The sequence below is a fragment of the Mauremys mutica genome, chromosome 15 (assembly GCF_020497125.1).
Source record: "Mauremys mutica isolate MM-2020 ecotype Southern chromosome 15, ASM2049712v1, whole genome shotgun sequence".
NCBI lineage: Eukaryota > Metazoa > Chordata > Testudines > Geoemydidae > Mauremys > Mauremys mutica.
The window spans coordinates 29158932-29180084 of NC_059086.1; the positions used below are offsets into that span (position 1 = coordinate 29158932).

The following is a 21153-nucleotide window of genomic DNA, read 5'->3' on the forward strand; positions in this document are numbered from 1 at the left end:
CTAGATCCATCCTCTTTGGAACCCCCTTTCAGATAGTTGAAAGCAGCTATCAAATCCCCCCTCATTCTTCTCTTCTGCAAATTAAATAATCCCAGTTCCCTCAGCCTCTCCTCATAAATCATGTGCTCCAGCCCCCTAATCATTTTTGTTTCCTTCCACTAGATTCTTTCTAATTTTTCCACATCCTTCTTGTAGTGTGGGGCCCAAAACAGGACACAGTACTCCAGATGAGGCCTCACCAATGTCTAATAGAGGGGAATGATCACATCTCTTAATCTGCTGGCAATGCTTCTTCTTATATAGCCCAAAATGCTGTTAACCTTTTTGGCAACAAGGGCACACTGTTGACTCATATTCAGCTTCTCATCCACTGTAACTCCTAGGTCCTTCTCTGCAGAACTGCTGCCTAGCCATTTTGTCCCTAGTCTGTAGCAGTTCATGGGATTCTTCCGTCCTAAGTGCAGGACTCCGTACTTGTCCTTGTTGAATCTCATCAGATTTCTTTTGTCCCAATCCTCTAATTTGTCTAGGTCCTTCTGTATCCTATCCCTACCCTCCAGCGTATCTACCACCCCTCCCAGTTTAGTGTCATCTGCAAACTTGCTGAGGGTGCAACCCACGCCATCCTCCAGATCATTAATGAAGATATTGAACAAAACTCCGCTTGATACCGGCTGCCAACTACACATGGAGCCATTGATCACTACCCATTGTGCCCAATGATCTAGCCAGCTTTCTTTCCACCTTATAGTGCATTCATCCAGCCCATACTTCTTTAACTTGCTGGCAAGAATACTGTGGGAAACTGTATCAGAAGCTTTGCTAAAGTCAAGGAATAACATGTCCACTGCTTTCCCCTTTTCATTGTGGATAGTTCTCTGAAATCATCCAATGTGCAGCGGCAGTCAAAAATGCTAACAAAATGTTGGGAATCATCAAGAAAGGGATACATAATAAGACAGAAAATATCATATTGCCTCTATATAAATCCATGGTATGCCCACACCTTGAATACTGCATGCATATGTGGTCACCCCTTCTCAAAAAAGATATATTGGAATTGGAAAAGGTTCAGGAAAGGGCAGCAAAAATTATTAGGGGTATAGGACGACTTCCATATGAGCAGAGATTAATGGGACTGGGACTTTTCAGCTTGGAAAAGAGGCGAGTAAGGGGGAATATGATAGAGGTCTGTAAAATTATGACTGGTATAAGGAAAGTAAATAAGGAAGTATTATTTACTCCTTCTCATAATACAAAAACAAGGGGCTACCAAATGAAATTAATAGGTAGCACGTTTAAAACGAACACAAGAAAGTATTTTTTCATGCAACACACTGTCAACCTCTGGAACTCCTTGCCAGAGGGTGTTGTGAAGTCCAATACTATAATGGGGTTCAAAAGGGAGCTAGATAGATTCACAGAAGATAGGTCCATCAATGGCTATTAGCTAGGATGGGCAGGAATGGAGTCCCTAGCCTGTTTTCCAGAAGCTGGGTTTGGGTGACAGGATATGGATTATTTGATGAGAATCTGTCTGTTCGTTCCATTTGGGGCACCTGGCATTGGCCACTGTCGGTAGACAGGATACTGGGCTTCATGGTCCTTTGGTCTGACCCAGTAAGGCCATTCTTATGTTCTTATATTAACAGTAATTCAGGAAAGCACACTAGGGAACTTTTAGTGTGCATCATCAAGGTCTACACAGACCAATTAATGCACAACACATTGGTGCATTTTATTAATCACTCTTCCATAGTGCGCATAACCCCACAGTGTAGACAAGCCTTTGGTGCAGCATTTTACTTATCTGTGTTTATATTAGTAGGGAATCCCCCGAAGCTATTGAATTTACACTATTATAAAAAGAATATAACTAAGAGCAGAATTATGGCTGTCCTTTTTTTCACTCGCTCTCTCTTACACATTAACATGAATCATTATGTGCTGCTGGTGCAATTATAACCCCCTGAACATTTTTCAGGTTTCTTTGATGTGGAGGCAGAACATGACATCATTACAGCTGTAATTGGAGAAAATGCCATTCTTCCCTGCCGGCTGATTACGAAACATCTGCCCCCTAGCATGGAGCTGCAATGGAGGAAAGTTGGACCTGGGGAGGTTAAGACAATCTATCTCTACTTCTATGATGAAAGCAGCCCCCGGGTTAATTCTTATCCACAGGATGACAAATGCTCAAATGGTTATTTGTCTCCAAATGGAGTCAACAGCAGAGAATGGCTCAGGAAGAAATATGAAAAAAAGGCAGAAGTTTTTAAAGGAAAGGAGTTTGGGAAAGGAAATATTTCTCTGAAACTGAACAATATTCAGGTGGAAGATGCAGGGAAATATGTATGTTCTGCCACAGCCAACTCATTTCACAGAGAGATCATCACGGATGTCTTGGTTATAGGTAAGAAAGGTCTAGAATTGGAGAAAACATATTTATCAAACACTATTATTGTGTCTCCCCAGGAGCCAGCACAGGCTTATCTCTTCTCCACAGCACATTTTATTGCTTTGTCTATTATTGTTTTAAAACTCCCAAACGATGGAATCTCCACTTCTTCCTTTGGGCAGCTATTAGATGGTCTAATGCATGTCACTATGAGATCAGTTTCCTGATTTCAGAAGTGATTTCAGACTGTCTGCTGTTAGAGGAGATATCAGTAATAATCACTCTCCCCTTCATTTGCTTTTAAAATACCAATTCTTGGAGATGTATTATTAAATCTATCTTCTAAACATTAAAGTGATGTTAGAATGTAATTTAAACTACTTTTTAATAAGCTCTTCTGAAGCATTGTTAATTTTACAACAGAGTTTGTTAGCATCCTAAGAACAGGAGAACCTTCAGCCATAACGACATAGAATCAAAGAAATGTGTGGCTGGAAGGGACCTCAAGAACTTTGTGAGAGTTATTATGGCAACAGTTTGTTTACAAAAGAGAACAGATGTTTTTCTTTACAAACTCAGGTTGAAAAAAATACATTTTATTCCATAAGGATAAATTTTTCAAAAGTGGCAAAATGATTTAGGATCTTGACTACCATTTTCAAAAGTTACTGAGTTGTTGTCTATACAGAAAAACTCTGGAAAATTAATTCGAATTAATTGAAGTTTGAATGTAAAGTGGATTAGTTATATTTCATTAACCCCCTGTGTGGACATCCTTATTCAGATTTTAAGTAGCCTGAATTTGATTTGTGAACTAAGCTAATCAAATTAAGGCCGTTTTAATTCTGAATAAGAATGTCCACATGTGTTTGCTGTGGTTTAACTAATCCATTTTAAAAGTTGATCCAGATTAACTTTCTTGAGTGTCCCCACACAAACAAGTCCTTAGATACTTTGAAGACTAAGTCCCATTAACTTTCCAAGAAAGTTAGATTAGGTCTACACTACAGATCTACGTCAGTATAACAATGTCACACGGGGGTATTGAAAATCCACACCCCTGAGTGATGTAGTTATACTGACCTAACACCTAGTGTAGAAAGTGATATGTGGATGTTTCTTCATTTTGCTAGGGTTCCCAGCTCCCTTAAAAGGGAGGGGTACCTCTGCCTGATTGCAGCCTGGGTTCAGAATCAGCCCTGTCACTGGCAGCAGGGGAATTCCCAGGGCCGGTGCAAGGATGTTTCGCGCCCTAGGTGAAACTTCCACCTTGTGCCCTCCCCCACTCTGAGCCCTTCAGCAGCTCCCCGCCCCCCCCAAGGCATCCCCCCTGTGGCAGCTCCCCCCCCCCTTCACCCTGAGGTGCCCCCCGTGGCACCTCCCCACCCCCTCTCTGCCCTGAGGCACCCCCCCTGCAGCAGCTCCCCCCCACCCTGAAGCGCCCCCCCACAGCAGCTCCCCACGCACCCTCTGCCCTGAGGCGCCTCCCCCATGGCAGCTTCCCACCCCCCCCTCCGCCCTGAGGCGCCCCTCCTGCGGCAGCACCCCACCCCGGCCCAGGGAGCCATGCGGCAGCTCCCCAACCTAGCTCACCTCTGCTCCGCCTCCTCCCCGAGCATGCCGTCGCCGCTCCACTTCTCCCACCTCCCAGGCTTGCAGCGCCAATAAGCTGTTTGGTGCCACAAGCCTGGGAGGGAGAGAAGCAGAGCGAGGCGGCATGATCGGGGAGGAGGCGGAGCAGAGGTGAAGTTGGGGCGAGGAGCGGTTCCCCTGTATGCCGCCCCCCCCTTACTTGCTGCAGGCGGCCCTCCCCGTGTCCCCCCACCCCAGCTCACCTCCACTCCACCACCGCCCCAGAGCACGCTTTTGTCTGCCTTCAATCACTCGGTGCCCTAGGCAGCTGCCTAGTTTCCCTAGTGGTTGCACCAGCCCTGGGAATTCCCCATCCCCCGCAGCCCCTGACTCCCGGCCAATTTTGTTGTTCCACACAGGAGTTAGAGGCTCCTTCAGTTCCCTCTGCTGCAGAGACAGTTCTCTGAGGGAAATGCCAACATTGTATTTCATGTAGCCCCCTTCCCCTCCCTCCACTCACCTTCTGGCTTAAGCCTCCTATGTGCTGCTTGCTAATCGAGTGGCTTGTCTTCCCTTCTGGCATGGGTTCTTTATTTCAGCGCCCTGTGCTTGGGACATACAGATGCTGTCTCTTTCGAAAATGACTAATACTATTTATCTATTTACAAGAAATATAACCCAGCACACAAACAACACCATACTTTAATGTGCCTGCCCCTTTTGCCTTCCCTGTCGGCAGCCCTGCTGGTATGGACCGCTGACGTTAAAGCAGTCCTTTGCTGTGGCAGTGCTTTGAGGATCCCCCCGTCCCCTGCCTTCTGTCGGCGGCCCTGCCAGTAGTACCCTACTGGCTTTGGAGGCCAGGGTGGTGGAACTGGAGGAGCTAAGAGAGGCAGAGAGGTATGTTGATGAGGCTTTCCGGGACATCGTAGATTTGTCCTACCTCTGGTCGGACAACCCCATGCGCTGTTGAAGAGGATAAAAGGCCCAGGGAAGCAGAGTAGTCAATGGAAGCAGAGGGAAACCTTCCCATAGTTGGGACCCTCCTTCCTGATGATGTTGGGGTATCCTCTCATACTGAGGTTACCTCTCTGTGGGAGGTAACTCCAGTCATTTGGAAAAGGCAGGTGTTAGTAATGGGAGATTCAGTCATTAGAAACATAGATAGCTGGGTTTGTGATCACTGGCAGAACCGTATGGTGACTTGCCTGCCTGGTGCAAAGTTTGCGGCTTTGTCGAGGCATCTAGATAGACTTATGTGTAGTGCTGGGGTGGAGCTGGTGGTCGTGGTATATGTAGGTACCAATGAAATAGGGAAGGGTAGGAGAGACGTCCTGGATGTTGTGTTGGTAATAGAATCTGGTGTTGCTATGGCAACTGAGTCAGATTTATTAGGGGATAGCCCAGCCTGTTTGGCTGGCTGTTGGTTAGCTCTGTGTGTAGCAATAAATGGCTGCTCCAAGGTTTACAGCTCTCTGTGTCTCCAGTGATTTCTTCCTAAAGTTGCTGCCCCCAAGGATATAACAACGTGGCTACAAAGGTGGGATTTCTGTGCTGCCCCAGCAACAGAAGGAAGTAGAAGTTAAGGTATAAAAACCAACAAACAAACCTTGTTTGCTGCTGGAAGGGGGAGAGAACTGGCTTGTTTGCACTGACTGTGAAACTGAAACTGGCTACACTTACAGGGCCACTGGAACCTTTTGTGGAGACTATAGAGCAGTGGCATGTGTATACTGAGTGTTTTGAGCTTTTTGTTATTGCAAATGACATTACAGAAGCAAAGAAGGTGCCAATATTCCTAAGTGTTGTAGGGGCTAAAACCTACTCCCTGCTACGCAGCTTACTACACCCTATTAAGCCAGAGACCAAATCTTACAGTGACATTGTGGAAATCCTGGGGTCCCATTTTAATCCCAAACCACTGGTAATTGCTGAAAGATATAGGTTCCACAAAAGAGACCAGAAAGGAGACGAAACAGTTGTACAATTTGTAGCAACTTTGAGAAAGCTGGCAGAACACTGTGAATTTAAGGAAATATTAAATGAGGCCCTACGTGACAGGTTAGTGTGTGGCCTGTACAGTGAAGCTATACGGCAGCGCCTATTGACAGAGGCTCAGCTTACCTTACAGAAGGCCATTGATATTGCTGTCTCCATGGAATTGGCTACAAAGAGGCACAATCCATCAATGCATCCCCTAGGGTGCATAAGGAGTCACAAGAACCTACCTACAAAACTGTGGGGAATCAGGAATGTTACCGCTGTGGTAAGCCGGGTTATCATGCATTAGAATGCTGGTGTAAGGACCTGGTGTGTTGACACTGTGGCAAAAAGGGACACATTGAGTATGCCTGTAAACAAAAGAAAAAGAGGCCTGTGGTCTGGCTGACCAAAAAGGGAAAGCTGCGTACCCTAGAGCAGACCCAGGATGACCAAGGAGATACCTCCTCACAAGAAGAAGAGCCACTGCACGTTTTGTCTTTGGCAGTGGGCTCACATGAATACCGGGTAAGCCCGTTGTTGGACGGCAAACCTATACGCATGGAACTGGACACCAGTGTAGCTGTCTCACTGGTCTCAGAGACTGTGTATAAAGAAAAGCTACAGCATCTTCCACTTAAAGCAACAAAAAAAGTGCTGAAGACATATACGGGAGAAGCTGTGCCTATGTTGGGCACTACTGATGTTAAGGTGGAGCTCAATGGACAGGCTGCTAAATTGCCACTGTTTGTGGTGAGAGGTAATTACCCAGCCTTAATGGTTGGTCTTGGCTTAGGAAGATCCAGCTGAACTGAGCAGAAGTGCACCGAGTGACTAAAGAAGAAACCAGTCTGACCACTATACTAAGGAAACATGCTGCTGTTTTGGAGAGGATCTGGGAAGTATGAAGGGAATCACTGTGACATTGAACATTAAACCTGACAGTCAACCAAAATATCTGAAAGCCAGAACTGTGCCAGATGCCATCAGGCCAAAAGTCGAAGCGGGTCTGGAGCACCTGGTCACAAATGGCGTCCGAATACCAGTTACCCATAGCCCATGGGCAACTCCTATCGTTCCAATAGTGAAGAAAGATGGCTCCCTCTGGATTTGCAGTGATTTTAAAGTCACTGTCAACGCAGTGTTATGTGCAGAGCAATACCCGCTTCTCCGCATCGATGATCTCTTCGCAGGCCTGGCTGGGGGACAAAAGTTCAGGAAGATTGATCTGAGTCAAGCATATTTACAGATGCACGTTGATGAAAAGTCCCAAGAGCTCTTGACTATTGTGATGCATAAGGGGCTTTATCGATACTGTCGCCTACCCTTCGGAATAACATCTGTTCCTGCACTGTTCCAGAGGGCTATGGACCAGATCTTGTGTGGCTTGCCAGGAGTCCAGTGCTATCTGGATGATATCCTGGTCACTGGAAGGAATGAGGAGGATCACTTAAGGAATTTAGAGGCTACCCTAAAAAGACTGGAAGAGTATGGACTGCGATTCCGCAAAGACAAGTGTGAATTCTTCCCGCCCTCTGCTGAATATTTGGGACACATCATTGATGCTACACGTCTTCGTAAGGCCCCTGCCAAGGTTAAGGCTATTGTGGAGGCGCCCACTCCTCAAAATGTTAGCCAGCTTCACTCGTTTCTAGGACTATTGAACTATTATGGAAAGTTTATCTCAGAGCTAGCCACACTGCTAAAACCACTTCATGAACTCCTTGGGCAGAACAAGGCCTGGAAGTGGACTGAAGCCTGTGATGTTGCATTTAACAAAGCTAAGGATGCATTGCTAAATTCTGAAGTTCTGACGCACTTTGATCCATCCTTACCCCTACAGTTGGCCTGCAATGCCTCCCCTTATAGAGTGGGAGCAGTCGTGTCACACATTATGCCTTCGGGAGAAGAGAGACCTATTGCTTTTGCTTCACGCTCTCTAAGCAAAGCAGAAACTAACTATGCCCATATCGAACGTGAGGCATTGGGAATCATTTTTGGAATTTGGAAGTTTCATCAGTACCTGTTCAGATAAAAGTTTACTCTTCTCACTGACCATCGACCCCTGACTTAAATTTTTGGACCCCACACAGGCATTCCTCCATTAGCCGCTAGTCGTATGCAACGGTGGGCATTGTTGCTTTCCGCGCACACATATGAAATCAAATATAGGAAATCCACTCTGCACGGCAATGCGGATGGTCTCTCAAGGCTGCCGTTGCCTGTCAGCCGTCAAGATATTGCCCAGAAGGAAATCTTTTACTTTGAACAAGTAGAGAATACACCCATCACCGCTATTCAGGTAAAGAACGCAACTCGAGTTTACCCAATATTGTCCCAAGTTATGGACCTGGTGATTCATGGAACATCTCGGTGAACCTCTCTGGTCTCACCTGACTTTGCTGCCTACATGTCCAGGAGGATGGAGTTATCAATCCAATCTGATTGTTTGTTGGGGGGGATATATGTCATTATCCCACCACCACTGAGATCACAGATGTTAAAACAGCTCCATTCTGGTCACTGTGGAATAGTGCGCATGAAGGAAATTGCACGAAGCTATTTTTGGTGGCCTGGGTTGACAGTGCTATTGAAGAGAAGGCAAGAGCTTGTATGTCATGTCAGAGTGTGAGGAATGCACCCCAGTGGGCACCCCTACATCCATGGGACTGGCCTGAAAAGCCATTCACATTGACTTCGCTGGCCCCCTTGAAGGAAGCATGTTCTTGGTGGTGGTAGATGCCCATTCTAAATGGCCAGAAGTCTCTATAATGCAGTCCACTACTGCAGAGAGTACTATCCAAAAACTACGAGGACTCTTTAGTCGTTTTGGTCTGCCAGAACCACTTGTGAGTGACTACGGACCGCAGTTCGTCTCTCAGGAGTTTCAAAAGTTTATGAAGGCAAATGGGATACACCACATCACTTCAGCACCATATCATCCATCCACTAATGGGTTAGCTGAAAGATTTGTGCAGATAATGAAACAAGCTTTGAAATCAGCAAGGGGACAACACTCCATTCAAAACTACTATCCTACAGAAACACACCTCATGCTACGACCAAGGCATCTCCGGCCTTTCTAATGATGGGATGACAGCTGCGCACTTGCTTTGATCTGCTGAAACCTTCTGAACCCCGACAAATTGTGCAACGTCAGCAGCAAGATCAAGTCATCAGGCCCCCAGAGCAAAAGACCGAACCTTTAGCCCGGGACAGCTGGTTTTGGCTCGGAATTATACTTCTGGAGCTTAATGGGTCCCTGCCACTGTCATTGCTCAAACGGGACCTGTTTCCTACACAGTCCGGACTGCAGAGGATCTGACCTGGCGGCGACATGTAGATCAGCTGCTGCCAGGTCATACCAGTCCTCAGGACACATCGTCAGTTGAGTTGCCTGACTTCACCACCTCCAGTGAGACATGGAATCAGGAGTCACCTGTTCCTGACTTTTCCCCCCCATTACTGCCAGCGGCAGAGATACCTCTCTGCCCGGCACAAGCTGATACCCCATCCTCACCCCTTCGCCCTACGATCCCTGATCCCATTGTCAGGCCCACGCCCAAAACACTCTCGGGTAACAACACCAGAAGTTTGCCGTAATTCACCTAGAGACAGAAGGCCTCCTCAATGGCTCAAGTTGCAGTGCGGGAGGTTTAGGTTGGATATTAGGAAACTTTTCACAGCAGACAAGAAACATTCACATAAAAAAGAATCTGACACATCAGAAAAGGGCAGACAAATAAACAGTGACAAGTTTTTAAAGTGCTTGTACACAAATATTAGAAGTTTAAATAATAAGATGGGTGAACTAGAGTGCCTCATGTTAAAGGAGGATATTGATATAATAGACATCACAGAAATCTGGTGGAGTGAGGACAATCAATGGGACACAATCATTCCGGGGTACAAAATATATCAGAAGGACAGCACAGGTCATGCAGGGTGGGGAGTGGCACTATATGTGAAAGAAAATGTAGTATCAAATGAAGTAAAAATCTTAAATGAATCCACATGTTCCATAGAATCTCTATAGATAATAATTCTATGCTCTAATAAAAATATAACAATAGGGATTTATTATCAACCACCTGACCAGGACAGTGATAGTGACGATGAAATGCTAAGGGAGATTAGAGAGGCTATCAAAATTAAGAACCTAATAATAGAGGGGGATTTCAATTATCCCCATATTAACTGGGTACATGTCACCTCAGGACAAAATGCAGAGACATTTCTCGATACTTTAAATGCCTGCTTCTTGGAGCAGCTGGTACAGGAACCCACAAGGGGAGAGGCAATTCTCGATTTATTCCTGAGTGGAGCGCTGGATCTGGTCCAAGAGGTAACTATAGCAGGACCGCTTGGAAATAGTGACCACAATATAATAACATTTAACATTCCTGTGGTGAGAAGAACACCTCAACAGCCCAACACTGTGGCATTTAATTTCAAAAAGGGGAACTGTTCAAAAATGAGGAAGTTAGTTAAACAGAAATTAAAAGATACAGTGAAATCCCTGCAAGCTGCATGGACACTTTTCAAAGACACCATAATAGAGGTCCAACTTAAATGTATACCCCAAATTAAAAAAACATAGAAAAATAACTAAAAATGAGTCACCGTGACTTAACAACCATGTTAAAGAAGCAGTGAGAGATAAAAAGGCATCTTTTAAAAAGTGGAAGTCAAATCCTAGTGAGGTAAATAGAAAGGAGCATAAACACTGCCAAATTAAGTGTAAAAATGTAATAAGAAAAACCAAAGAGGAGTTCTAAGAATGGCTAGCTAAAAACTCAAAAGGTAATAACAAAATGTTTTTTTTAAGTATATCAGAAGCAGGAAGCCTGCTAAACAACCAGTGGGGGCCCTGGATGATCGAGATACGAAAGGAGCGTTTAAAGATGATAAAGTCATTGGAGAGAAACTAAATGAATTCTTTGCTTCAGTCTTCACGTCTGAGGAAGTTAGGGAGATTCCCAAACCTGAGCTGTCCTTTGTATGTGACAAATCTCAGGAAATGTCACAGATTGAAGTGTCTCTAGAGGAGGTTTTGGAATTAATTGATAAACTAGGCACCTTGCTTGCGCCACCATCTGAGCACTTGCTCTGGCTGGCTGCCCCATGCTGTTCCTCCCTACTGGCCTCCCTGCCAGCCACTGTTCCTCCCCGGCTGACCTCCCTACCAGCTGCTGTTCTTCCCCCTTTGTAACTCTTCATAATCTGCTTTGGACTTAACTATTATGACCAATTTAATATCGTCTGCAAAGTTTACCACCTCACTGTACCCTTTTACCAAGTTTACCACTTTTTACAGATCCCCTGGTCCCAGTACAGATCCTTGAGGGAATCTTGTCTTTCTACTACCTAGGGGGAAGAGCATGGGACCAGCCCACAGATTGACTAATTTATGAATAGTCTATGCCCTTCATTAACTATGGCTGATATTTATGCTACTCAGAAAGGAGAGAGAAATGATCTCATTCACGCTCTTCAATTTTTAACTCCATGGACATGTGCTGAACTGTTTTCTTTTTATCCCTACTTTTCTTTTGCAGAGGAACTCCAGGAGGAAACAGGTGAGTTTGCCTATTTTAATGAATACTTACACTCCACAGACCCAACTTTGCATGCCCTTTATGGGTTCTAACAGCTCTGACTGCAGCAGGGATTCCCACATGGTATGGTTCTTGGATCTGGGAAGAGGAGGGTTCATATAGGGGACTCTGGAATCATAGGCTCTGCAATCATAGGGCTAGTCTACACTTACCTGCCGGGTCGACGCGGTGAGTTCGACTTCTCGGAGTTCGAACTATCGCGTCTAATCTGGACGCGATAGTTCGAACTCCCCGCGCGCTCCGGTCGACTCCGGTACTCCACCACTGCAAACGGCGGTGGCGGAGTCGACCTTGGAGCCGCGGACTTTGATCCCGCGGCGTCTGGATGGGTGAGTAGTTCGAACTAGGGTACTTCGAGTTCAGCTACACTATTCACGTAGCTGAACTTGCGTACCCTAGTTCGACCCCCACCCTTAGTGTAGACCTGCCCATAGACTATCTCATAGAGCTGAGACTTCGCCAGCACTTTTCAAAGAAGGTCCAAACAGGAGAGGTTGAAGGAGTCAGGAATGAGCAAAAATATGTATGAGCTCCAGGAATTGAACATATCTCCTATAGGACAAAGCTCTCAATGTAGAGTGCAGCAGAACAGAGTTCCTAAAGCTGGGCCTGAGCTGTAGCTGAGGCCAGGCTGACACCACATCTGCTGCCTCAAGGATGGGAAGAGAATAGTCTTCCCCAGAAAGAGTCCTCCAAACTGGTAACCCACATCCTGTGTAGAACACAGAGGAGGCTCTTTGACAATCCCCCTGCAAAGGAAGTGATGATAGTCACACAGGAATATTTGCTAGAGCAGGACATAAAACCCAGATAGTCTGTTCTCTGGCCCAGTGTATTCAGTACCAGATGAAGGGATTTTCAGAAACTTTCCATGGGAACATGTGTATTTTGATAACAAAAAAAATATTTAGAGGGTTGTTGTTAAGTGTTGAAGGGTGTAATGTTGTTGCCTTAGTAAAGCTGTTCAGGCTGCTCAGTGCTTCTGTCCATGGATCTCTGGTGTTAGGAGCACTAGCAGATAATGTAGCCTGCTAATTCAGCATACCTCAGTGTTAACCATAAAGAAAGATCACAGGCAGCGTTCAGTGACAAAGGCACTCAGCCAGGTTTATTGCCCTGAAGGCACAGTCTTAGCACCCTGGGTCAATGGTTCCTTGTTCACTAACACATGAGTGCCCAGTGGCAAGGAGCAGCTCAGTCAACAGCGAGACTTTCTACTGTTCCCCAGGCCACACAAAGGGTTAAGGTGAGGTACCCCGACACTAATAGACTGGGACAAGCAATTGGGACAAACAACTTACATGTTTCGTAACATCTGATTTTTACCTCCCCTTCTTCCTGGTATCTTGAACAAAACATCCCCATTCATTGTTGTCTGAAGCCATCTTATCATATATTAAATTGGGATGTGTCTGTAGTGGGTGGAATGTATTTACAGAAATATTTTGTGCCTAGGACACGAGCAACAACTTTGACAAGTTCATGTACTGGACAGTGAACTTGTAAACATCTACTTTAATACATGGCCTGACTTGGGTCACAGTCTCTGGTTCAGGCCTCAGATCTGGCACTAAGCCCCATGCTCCAGGCTCTCTCTCTACTACAGGGTGGGAGAAGGAGTAGAGCGGGGAGAAAAAAAAAGAAATGCGTTTCATTGAAGTCAAAACTTTTTGTTTCCATCTTGTTAAAATGGAATATTTCAATTTTTTTCATTTTTAAATGACTGTTTATTTATTTTTTGAGACAATGACCCTCACAGATACTTATGCTCCACTGGAGCCTGAACATTGTGAGCCAATAGGGAGATGCTTGTCAGATAGATTGTTAAACTGTATAGAAGCTGGATTCAGACTACAGATCTCAATCCTGCACAAAACCAGAATGGTCCAAACCTCTCATGTTTCCCAGATACATTCAAAACCCACTTCTTTGATTCTACTTTTCCCAATTGCTCCCAACCCCTGCATATTTAGTGTGATGTATCTGATAATGTCATGAAAGTTTTAACAGAAAAAATAAAGTACAATTTTTTTCTTGGTTTGAAAAATAAGCCTTTTGAGGTCATGTTACACTTCATGTTCAGAAGCAAATGAATAAGTCTGAACCGACTTTATGTCCTTTACACTCAGATACATGAGAAAAATGTAACCCCTTCATGTAACATGTGCTGACCCTGTGCCTCTTGCACAGAACAAATTCATGAAGAAATTGTTAAGGTTCCATTTAAGTACACAATCACGTGGGGGCAGAGTGGTGGTGTCAGAAAAAATGAGCATCACTTATTCCAAGACATGAACCTTCCTTCATTGAATTCAGTGTCATTTTCAATTGGCTACACTGGGAACCATACTGGGCCCCTAATTTGAAAGCAATAAAGTACATATATTGAAAAGTGTTCCTTTTGGTTTTCTTTTGCAGCCCAACTCAAGGAGGAAAAGGGTAAGTTGGCTTCTGCAGTTTGTAAGGGGAAGGGTCAGTGATTTCCCCATTCAGAGAAGTGGAGGTCAGGACCTTTCTCCTTTTGCAGTGAGTGGGAGGTGAGTGAGTTTTGCAATTGTGAATGAGAAGAATATGGGTATTTTTTACTGGCAGGTTGTATAACTGGCTGATCAGGGCTGCGGTGTCAGACTGGGGCTGATCAGAGGAAAGAAATTCACCCAATGTTAAGCAACAGCAAAGATGACTGCCTCATATTAAATGAGGATATTGATATAATAGGCATCATAGAAACTTGATGGAATGAGGATAATCAATGGGACACAGTAATACTAGGGTATAAAATATATCAGAAGGACAGAACAGGTCATGCTGGTGGGGGAGTGGCATTATATGTGAAAGAAAGCGCAGAATCAAATGAAGTAAAAATCTTAAATAAACCAAACTGTACCATAGAATCTCTATGGATAGTAATTCCATGCTTTAATAATAAGAATATAGAAGTAGGGATATATTATCGACCACCTGACCAGGATGGTGATAGTGACTGTGAAAAGCTCAGGGAGATTAGAATGGCTGTTAAAATAAAAAAAACCCTCAATAATAATGGGGGATTTCAACTATCCCCATATTGACTGGGTACATGTCACTTCAGGAAGGGATGCTGAGATAAAGTTTCTTGACATCTTAAATGACTGCTTCTGGGAGCAGCTAGTCCTGAAACCCACCAGAGGAGAGGCAATTCTTGACTGAGTCCAAAGTGAAGCACAGGATCAGGTCCAAGAGATGAATATAGCTGGACTGCTTGGTAATAGTGACCATACCATAATTAAATTTAACATCCCTGTGGCAAGGAAAACACCACAGCAGCCCAACACTGTAGCATTTAATTTCAGAAAGGGGAACTAACAAAAATGAGGCTGTTAATGAAACAGAAATTAAAAGGTACAGCACCAAAAGTAAAATCCCTGCAAACTGCGTGGAAATTTTTTAAAGAAATCATAATAGAGGCTCAACTTAAATGTATGCCCTAATTTAAAAGACATATTAAGAGAACCAAAAAAGAGCCACCATGACTAAACAGCAAAGTAAAAGAAGCAGTGAGAGGCAAAAAGGCATCTTTTAAAAAGTGGAAGTTAAAAGTATAAACTTTGGCAAATGAAGTGTACAAATATAATTAGGAAGGCCAAAAAAGAATCTGAGGAACAGTTAGCCAAAGACTCCAAAAATAATAGCAATTTTTTTTTAAAAAATACATCAGAAGCAGAAAGCTGCTAAACAATCAGTGGGGCCACTGGACGACCGAGATGCTAAAGGAGCACTCAAGGACAATAAAGCCACCGTGGGGAAACTAAATGAGTTCTTTGCATCGGTCTTCGTGGCTGAGGATGTGAGGGAGGTTCCCAAACCTGAGCCATTCTTTTTGGGTGACAGATCTGAGGAACTGTTCCAAACTGAGGTATCATTAGAGGAAGTTTTGGAACAAATTGATAAACTAAACAGTAATAAGTCTCCATGACCTGATGGTATTCACCCAAGAGTTCTGAAGGAACTCAAACGTGAAATTGCAGGACTACTAACTGTCATCTGTAGCCTATCATTTAAATCAATTTCTGTACCAAATGACTGGAGGATAGCTAATGTGATGCCAATTTTTAAAAAAGGGCTCCCGAGGTGACCTTGCCAATTACAAGCCTGACTTCAGTACTGGGCAAACTGGTTGAAACTATAGTAAAGAGCACATAGACACATAGATGAGCATAATTTGTTAGGAAATAGTCAACATGTTTTATATAAAGGAAAATCATACCTCACCAATCTCCTAGAATTTTTTGAAGGGGTCAACAAGCATGTGGACAAGGGGGATCCAGTGGTTATAGTACATTTAGATTTTCAGAAAGCCTTTGACAAGGTCCCACACCACAGGCTTTAAGCAAAGCAAGTAGTCATGGTATAAGAGGGAAGGTTCTCTCATGGATTGGTAACTGGTTAAAAGATAGGAAATAAAGGGTAGGAATAAATAGTTTTCAGAATGGAGAGAGATAAACAGTGGTATACCCCAGGCAGTAGCATACCTGGGGGGGGAGCAGAGGGAGCAGCTGCTTCCCCTGAGGATATTTTCCAAAAGGTGCGTCTTTCTGCACAGCCAGCACTGGGCTCCGGACTAGGAGTCCGGAGCCAGGTTTTGCGTGCAGCCGCCAGCTTGCTCTGGGCTCCGCACTGCCCCCCTGCATCCCTAGCCCTGCTCGCTTGCTCCGGGGCTGCAGCAGGCAGTGTTGGCTGGTTGCTGGGCTCCCCGGGGAGGAGGAGGCTCCCAGCAGATCCTGGAGGCTCCCGGCAGATCCTCTTAACCCTAGGCATTAGACAAACTTTCCTACAGTCTTCCTAGGGCTCTGAGCTTAGAACCTAGTCTCAATCCATCACTCACAGCTCTGTGTTCACCCACACCTTGCAATAAACCTTGCTGCAAAGCAACAGCCTTCTCTCTCCTTCCCCTAGTTTCTCTGACCTTATCCATCACACAGGCTATTTCTGCCTCTGCTCATGCTGCTCACCAACGGCTCTACTTATCAGTGCTGCAGGAGGACCTGTGAGAGTTTGTAGCAGCCACAGCCCAGGGAGGGAGGTGGCACTCTACTGTTTAAAATGTTGCAGACACGTTTTCTCCCAGCAGTAATTTTCAACCTGGTCTTTGGGCTGGGCTGGACTCTGGCTTTCTGGCCAGTAGGAAAACAAGCTTCCTAGAGATGTTTGTCCATGATGCTTCTAGGCTCTTGCTCATGAGGAGGTTTGGAAAAAAGATTTTTTTTTCTCAAATCGGTAAATGTCAGTAATAGTAGATTTCATCACACATGCACAAACTGACCCCCCCCGCCCTTGCTGATAACTGAAACTGACAGGCAATGTAGCTTGATAACTTCTCAGAGTTTGATTTAAGGCTCTTGGCATTTTGTATACTTTGACAGGTGATGTTGCCAATGGGTATTTTAATGGTTTATGAAGCTTTCACTTGTTGAATGTCAGCACTGACTGTTAAATAAATATTACCTGACCCCCACGCAATATCCTGCAACTGTGAAGATAAAAATTGTTTTAAGCATTTTCCCCCTATCATTTGCACAACTATGAAAACGTATTTTTAAGCTTTTTTTAAATCAATTTATCTGTTGAAATTTAAAAAAAAATCATACAAATTGAGTTGTATGTGACAATTCTTGTGACATTTGCCAGTTAGCAGCATCAAGCCTTGAGCTAAATACTTGGAGGGGGACACACTGAACACCCAACCTCTTTGTAACCAACAAAGCTGGAGGGCTAGAGGCAGGTCTCTGCCCCCTGAAGTGTAGGGGGCATCTAGCCACTGCAGCAGGGAGACTCGTGTTAGCTCAAGCTGATCTAGCATTAAGAACAGTTCTGTGGATGGTGTAGCTCTGCCTAGCCACCTGAGCTTGGATCCCAGTGGACAAAAAGGCACGCTAGCCTGAATTGCTGCCCACGCCAAATGTCTGCACTCGTTAGCACAAGCTAAGCGAGCGTGAGTCCGTCTGCTCAGCCTGGGAATCATGCCCTTTGAGTTCAGCCAGAGAGGCTGATCCAAGCCTGAGGTGGAGCAGAACCAAAGTCATTGCTGGAAGGCTTCACAGAAACAGCCTGGACAGGGAGGAGTGGAAGGTGGGGGAGCTGCAAACGAGTGAGGCAGCGCCGAGGCCAAGGGGCTGTTTGTGAAAGAAGGGGCGAAGATGAGAATTATGCACTGGAGTAGCAATGTGTATTGATGAGGAGGCAGACTGTACAGAAATGAAAAGTAATGGAATGGATAAGACAGAGTATGAGCCAAAATCAGTTGGGGGAAGAAAGTTACCAGAGGGGGTTCCCCTGGGCTAGTGACTGGCATGTGCTAAAGCCCCTGATCTGGATATGGAGAGGGAGAGAAACCTTTGAAATGCTTTTAATAAAATAAAATACTGCTCAGAATTGTGTGATTGTGGGAGACTTTAACTTCCCAGATACAGAGTGGAGGACAAGTTCTACTAATAATAGAAGGGCCCAGATTTTCCTGGATGCCACAGCTTTCTTTACCAAATAGGTGCTGAACCAACAAGAGGTGGAGCCATTTAGATTTGGCTTTGGTGAGCAGTGAGGACCTCAGAGAAGAGCTGGTTGTAGGGGACAACCTTGGCTCGAGGGATCATGAGCTAATTCTGTTTAAATTAAATGGAAGGATAAACAAAAAGAGCTCTGCAACTAGAGGCCTTAATTTCAAAGGGGCAAACTTTAAAAAATGAAGGGAATTAGGGAAGCGCCAAGCAGACTGGACTGAAGAACTCAAGGATCTGAAGGTGGAGGTGGCTCGGAATTACTTTAAATCAAAGCTGCAGAAGCTCTCTGAAGCCTACGTCCCAAGCAAGGGGGAAAGATTCGTAGGGAAGGGTTGCAGACCAAGCTGAATGAGCAAGCATCTCAAACAGGTGATTGGAGAACGCCTAAAAGGAATGGAAGATAGGAGGGATGAGCAAGGAAAGGTCAGAAAGTGTAGGAATACAGTGAGAACTGCCAAAAGCCTAGCGAAGTTGGATCTTGCAAAGAGAATTAAAGCCAATAGTGAAAGGTTCTATAGCCATATAAATAAATGGAAAGAAGAAGTGGGCCCACTAACCACTGAGGAGGGAGGAGTTATTTAACTTAAGGGCCCATGTGGACACAAGAACAAATGAATAGAAACTGTCTATCAACAAGTTTAGGCTTGAAATTAAACAGTTTCTAACCATCAGAGGAGTGAAGTTCTGGACCAGCCTCCCAAGGGGAGCACTGGGAGCAAAACCCTAACTGACTTCAAGAAAAGTTTATGGAGGGAATAATAGCAACTTGAGACTATTGCTTCTTGTTCTGTCATCTGCTACCATTGAGAACAGCCTAGCTCAATCCTCTTTGGAACCCCCATTCAGATAGTTGAAGGCTGCTATCAAATCCCCCCTCACTCTTCCCTTATGCAGACTAAATAATCCCAGTTCCCTCATCCTCTCCTCATAAATTATGTGATCCAGTACTCTAATCATTTTAATTGCCCTCCACTGGACTCTTACCAATTTTTCCACATCCTTCTTCTAGTGTGGGGCCCAAAACTGGACACAATACTCCAGGTGTGACCTCACCAGTGCTGAGTAGAGGAGAATAATAATTTCCCTCAATCTGTTGGCAATGCTCCTACTAATACAATTTTGCAAAGCAATAGCTGGATGACAATAGTGACTTTGATTTGATTTCTCAGATGATTAAACATGGTGGGGTTTTATCAGGGAAATGTTTAACAGCTTGTTCTAGATTGCACCAAACAACTTTCTGTAGGACATAAACCACTCTGAGGGGTTTAATACCCTGCCCCAAGGGGGAAATCTTCATAGTGAAGTGCAAGAGCATCCCCTTAGATGGGAAATTACTGCTGGGATCTTCATGGGCCTTCACTGTACTTCACTGTAACCTCTCCTGATGAGGAGGACTCTCTCCTCACACAGCAGAGTGCAGAGCATCCTGGAATCACAGCAAAGCTAAAAAGTCTGCTGAAAGCCAGACATAATGCTCAGTGATCCTGTGCCTTCCCTGCCCCTGGCATCAGGGTGCTGTTCCTCTCCATGCCTGGAATCTCCAGGAGGAGCTGTTAATCTCTTGAGGCACAATCCCACCCAGAGCTCCACAGTCTGGTGCAGTTTAGCAACCCACTCACCTATCCTTACACAAAGCTAGGCCAATCCCACAAACATGGTCTGTGATGGGAATAGGTGCAATTTCTGTCTCAGCAAAGCTGTACCCCCTTGTTTTGAGCTCCCACACCCCCTTCAACAGGAAAGTGTTTGCTAGGCCCCAAACCGGAGGGCATGGGGATGATCTTAATGAGGACTACAGAAGTTATATTAGCTCTGTATTTGACTCTATTGCTGCAATACTGAGTGCAGTTCCGGTGTCCCCAACTGAAGAAGGAACTTTTCAAACTGCAGAGGGTTCACAGAAGAGCACCAGAATGATTAAAGGATTAGATAACATGTGTTATAGTCAGGGGCGGCTCTAGGCATTTTGCCGCCCGAAGCATGGCAGGCAGGCTGCCTTCGGCAGCTTGCCTGCGGAGGGTCCGCTGGTCCCGTGGCTTCAGCGGACCTCCTGCAGTCGAGGTCCGCCGAAGCCGCGGAAAAAGCAGACCCTCCGCAGGCACTCCTGCAGGAGATCCACCGAAGCCGCGGGACCAGCGGACACTTCGCAGGCAAGCTGCCAAAGGCAACCTGCCTGTCATCCTCGCGGCGACCGGCAGAGCGCCCCTCGTGGCTTGCCACCCCAAGCACACGCTTTGCGTGCTGGGGCCTGGAGCCAACCCTGGTTATAGTGATAGATTCAAATAACTCAATCTATTTATCTAACCAAAGAAAAGGGGTGACTTGATTACACTCTATACATATGTAGATAGAGAATATATATGTCATAATGGGCTCTTTAGTCTAGCAGAGAATGATCTAGCAAAATCCAATGGCTAGAAATTGAACCTAGGAAAGTCAGACTAGAAATAAGGTATACATTTTTAAGAGTGAGGGTGATTAGCCATTGTAACAATTTACCAGGGGTTGTGGTGGATCCTCCATCACTGGAAATTTTTCATATCAAGATTGTATGTGTTTTTTCTAAAGGATCTGCACTAATGCAAACATGAATTGTTCAGGGGAAGTTCTCTGGCCCATGTTATAGATCAGAGATCGGCAACCTTTCAGAAGTGGTGTGCCGAGTCTTCATTTATTCACTCTAATTTAAGGTTTTGCATGCCAGTAATATATTTTAACCTTTTTAGAAGGTCTTTTTCTATAAGTCTAAAATATATAACTAAACTATTGTTGTATGTAAAGTAAATAAGGTTTCATAATGTTAAAGAAGCTTCATTTAAAATTAAATTAAAATGCAGAGCCCCCTGGACTGGTGGCCAGGACCCGGGCAGTGTGAATGTCAATGAAAATCAGCTCACGTGCCGCCTTCGGCACCCGTGCCATAGGTTGCCTACCCCTGTTATAGATGATGAGAGTTCTTCCTTCTCGCTTTAGACAGTATGATGTTAATTGTGTCACTTGCTCCCTCAGAGATATTCTTCAATAAATACAGCTTTTGTCATTTTAA

General features: G+C 44.8%; 1 protein-coding gene across 1 annotated transcript in view; it reads left to right on the forward strand.

Moving 5' to 3' along the window:
* Positions 1–21153, forward strand: part of LOC123350280 (butyrophilin subfamily 1 member A1-like) — a 95378-nt gene that overhangs the window by 14608 nt on the left and 59617 nt on the right. Inside the window, exons 5-7 of the mRNA XM_044988777.1 lie at positions 1985–2413; positions 11509–11529; positions 13987–14007. Of these exons, the coding sequence (XP_044844712.1) occupies positions 1985–2413; positions 11509–11529; positions 13987–14007 (471 nt within the window). The remainder of the gene's footprint in view (positions 1–1984; positions 2414–11508; positions 11530–13986; positions 14008–21153) is intronic.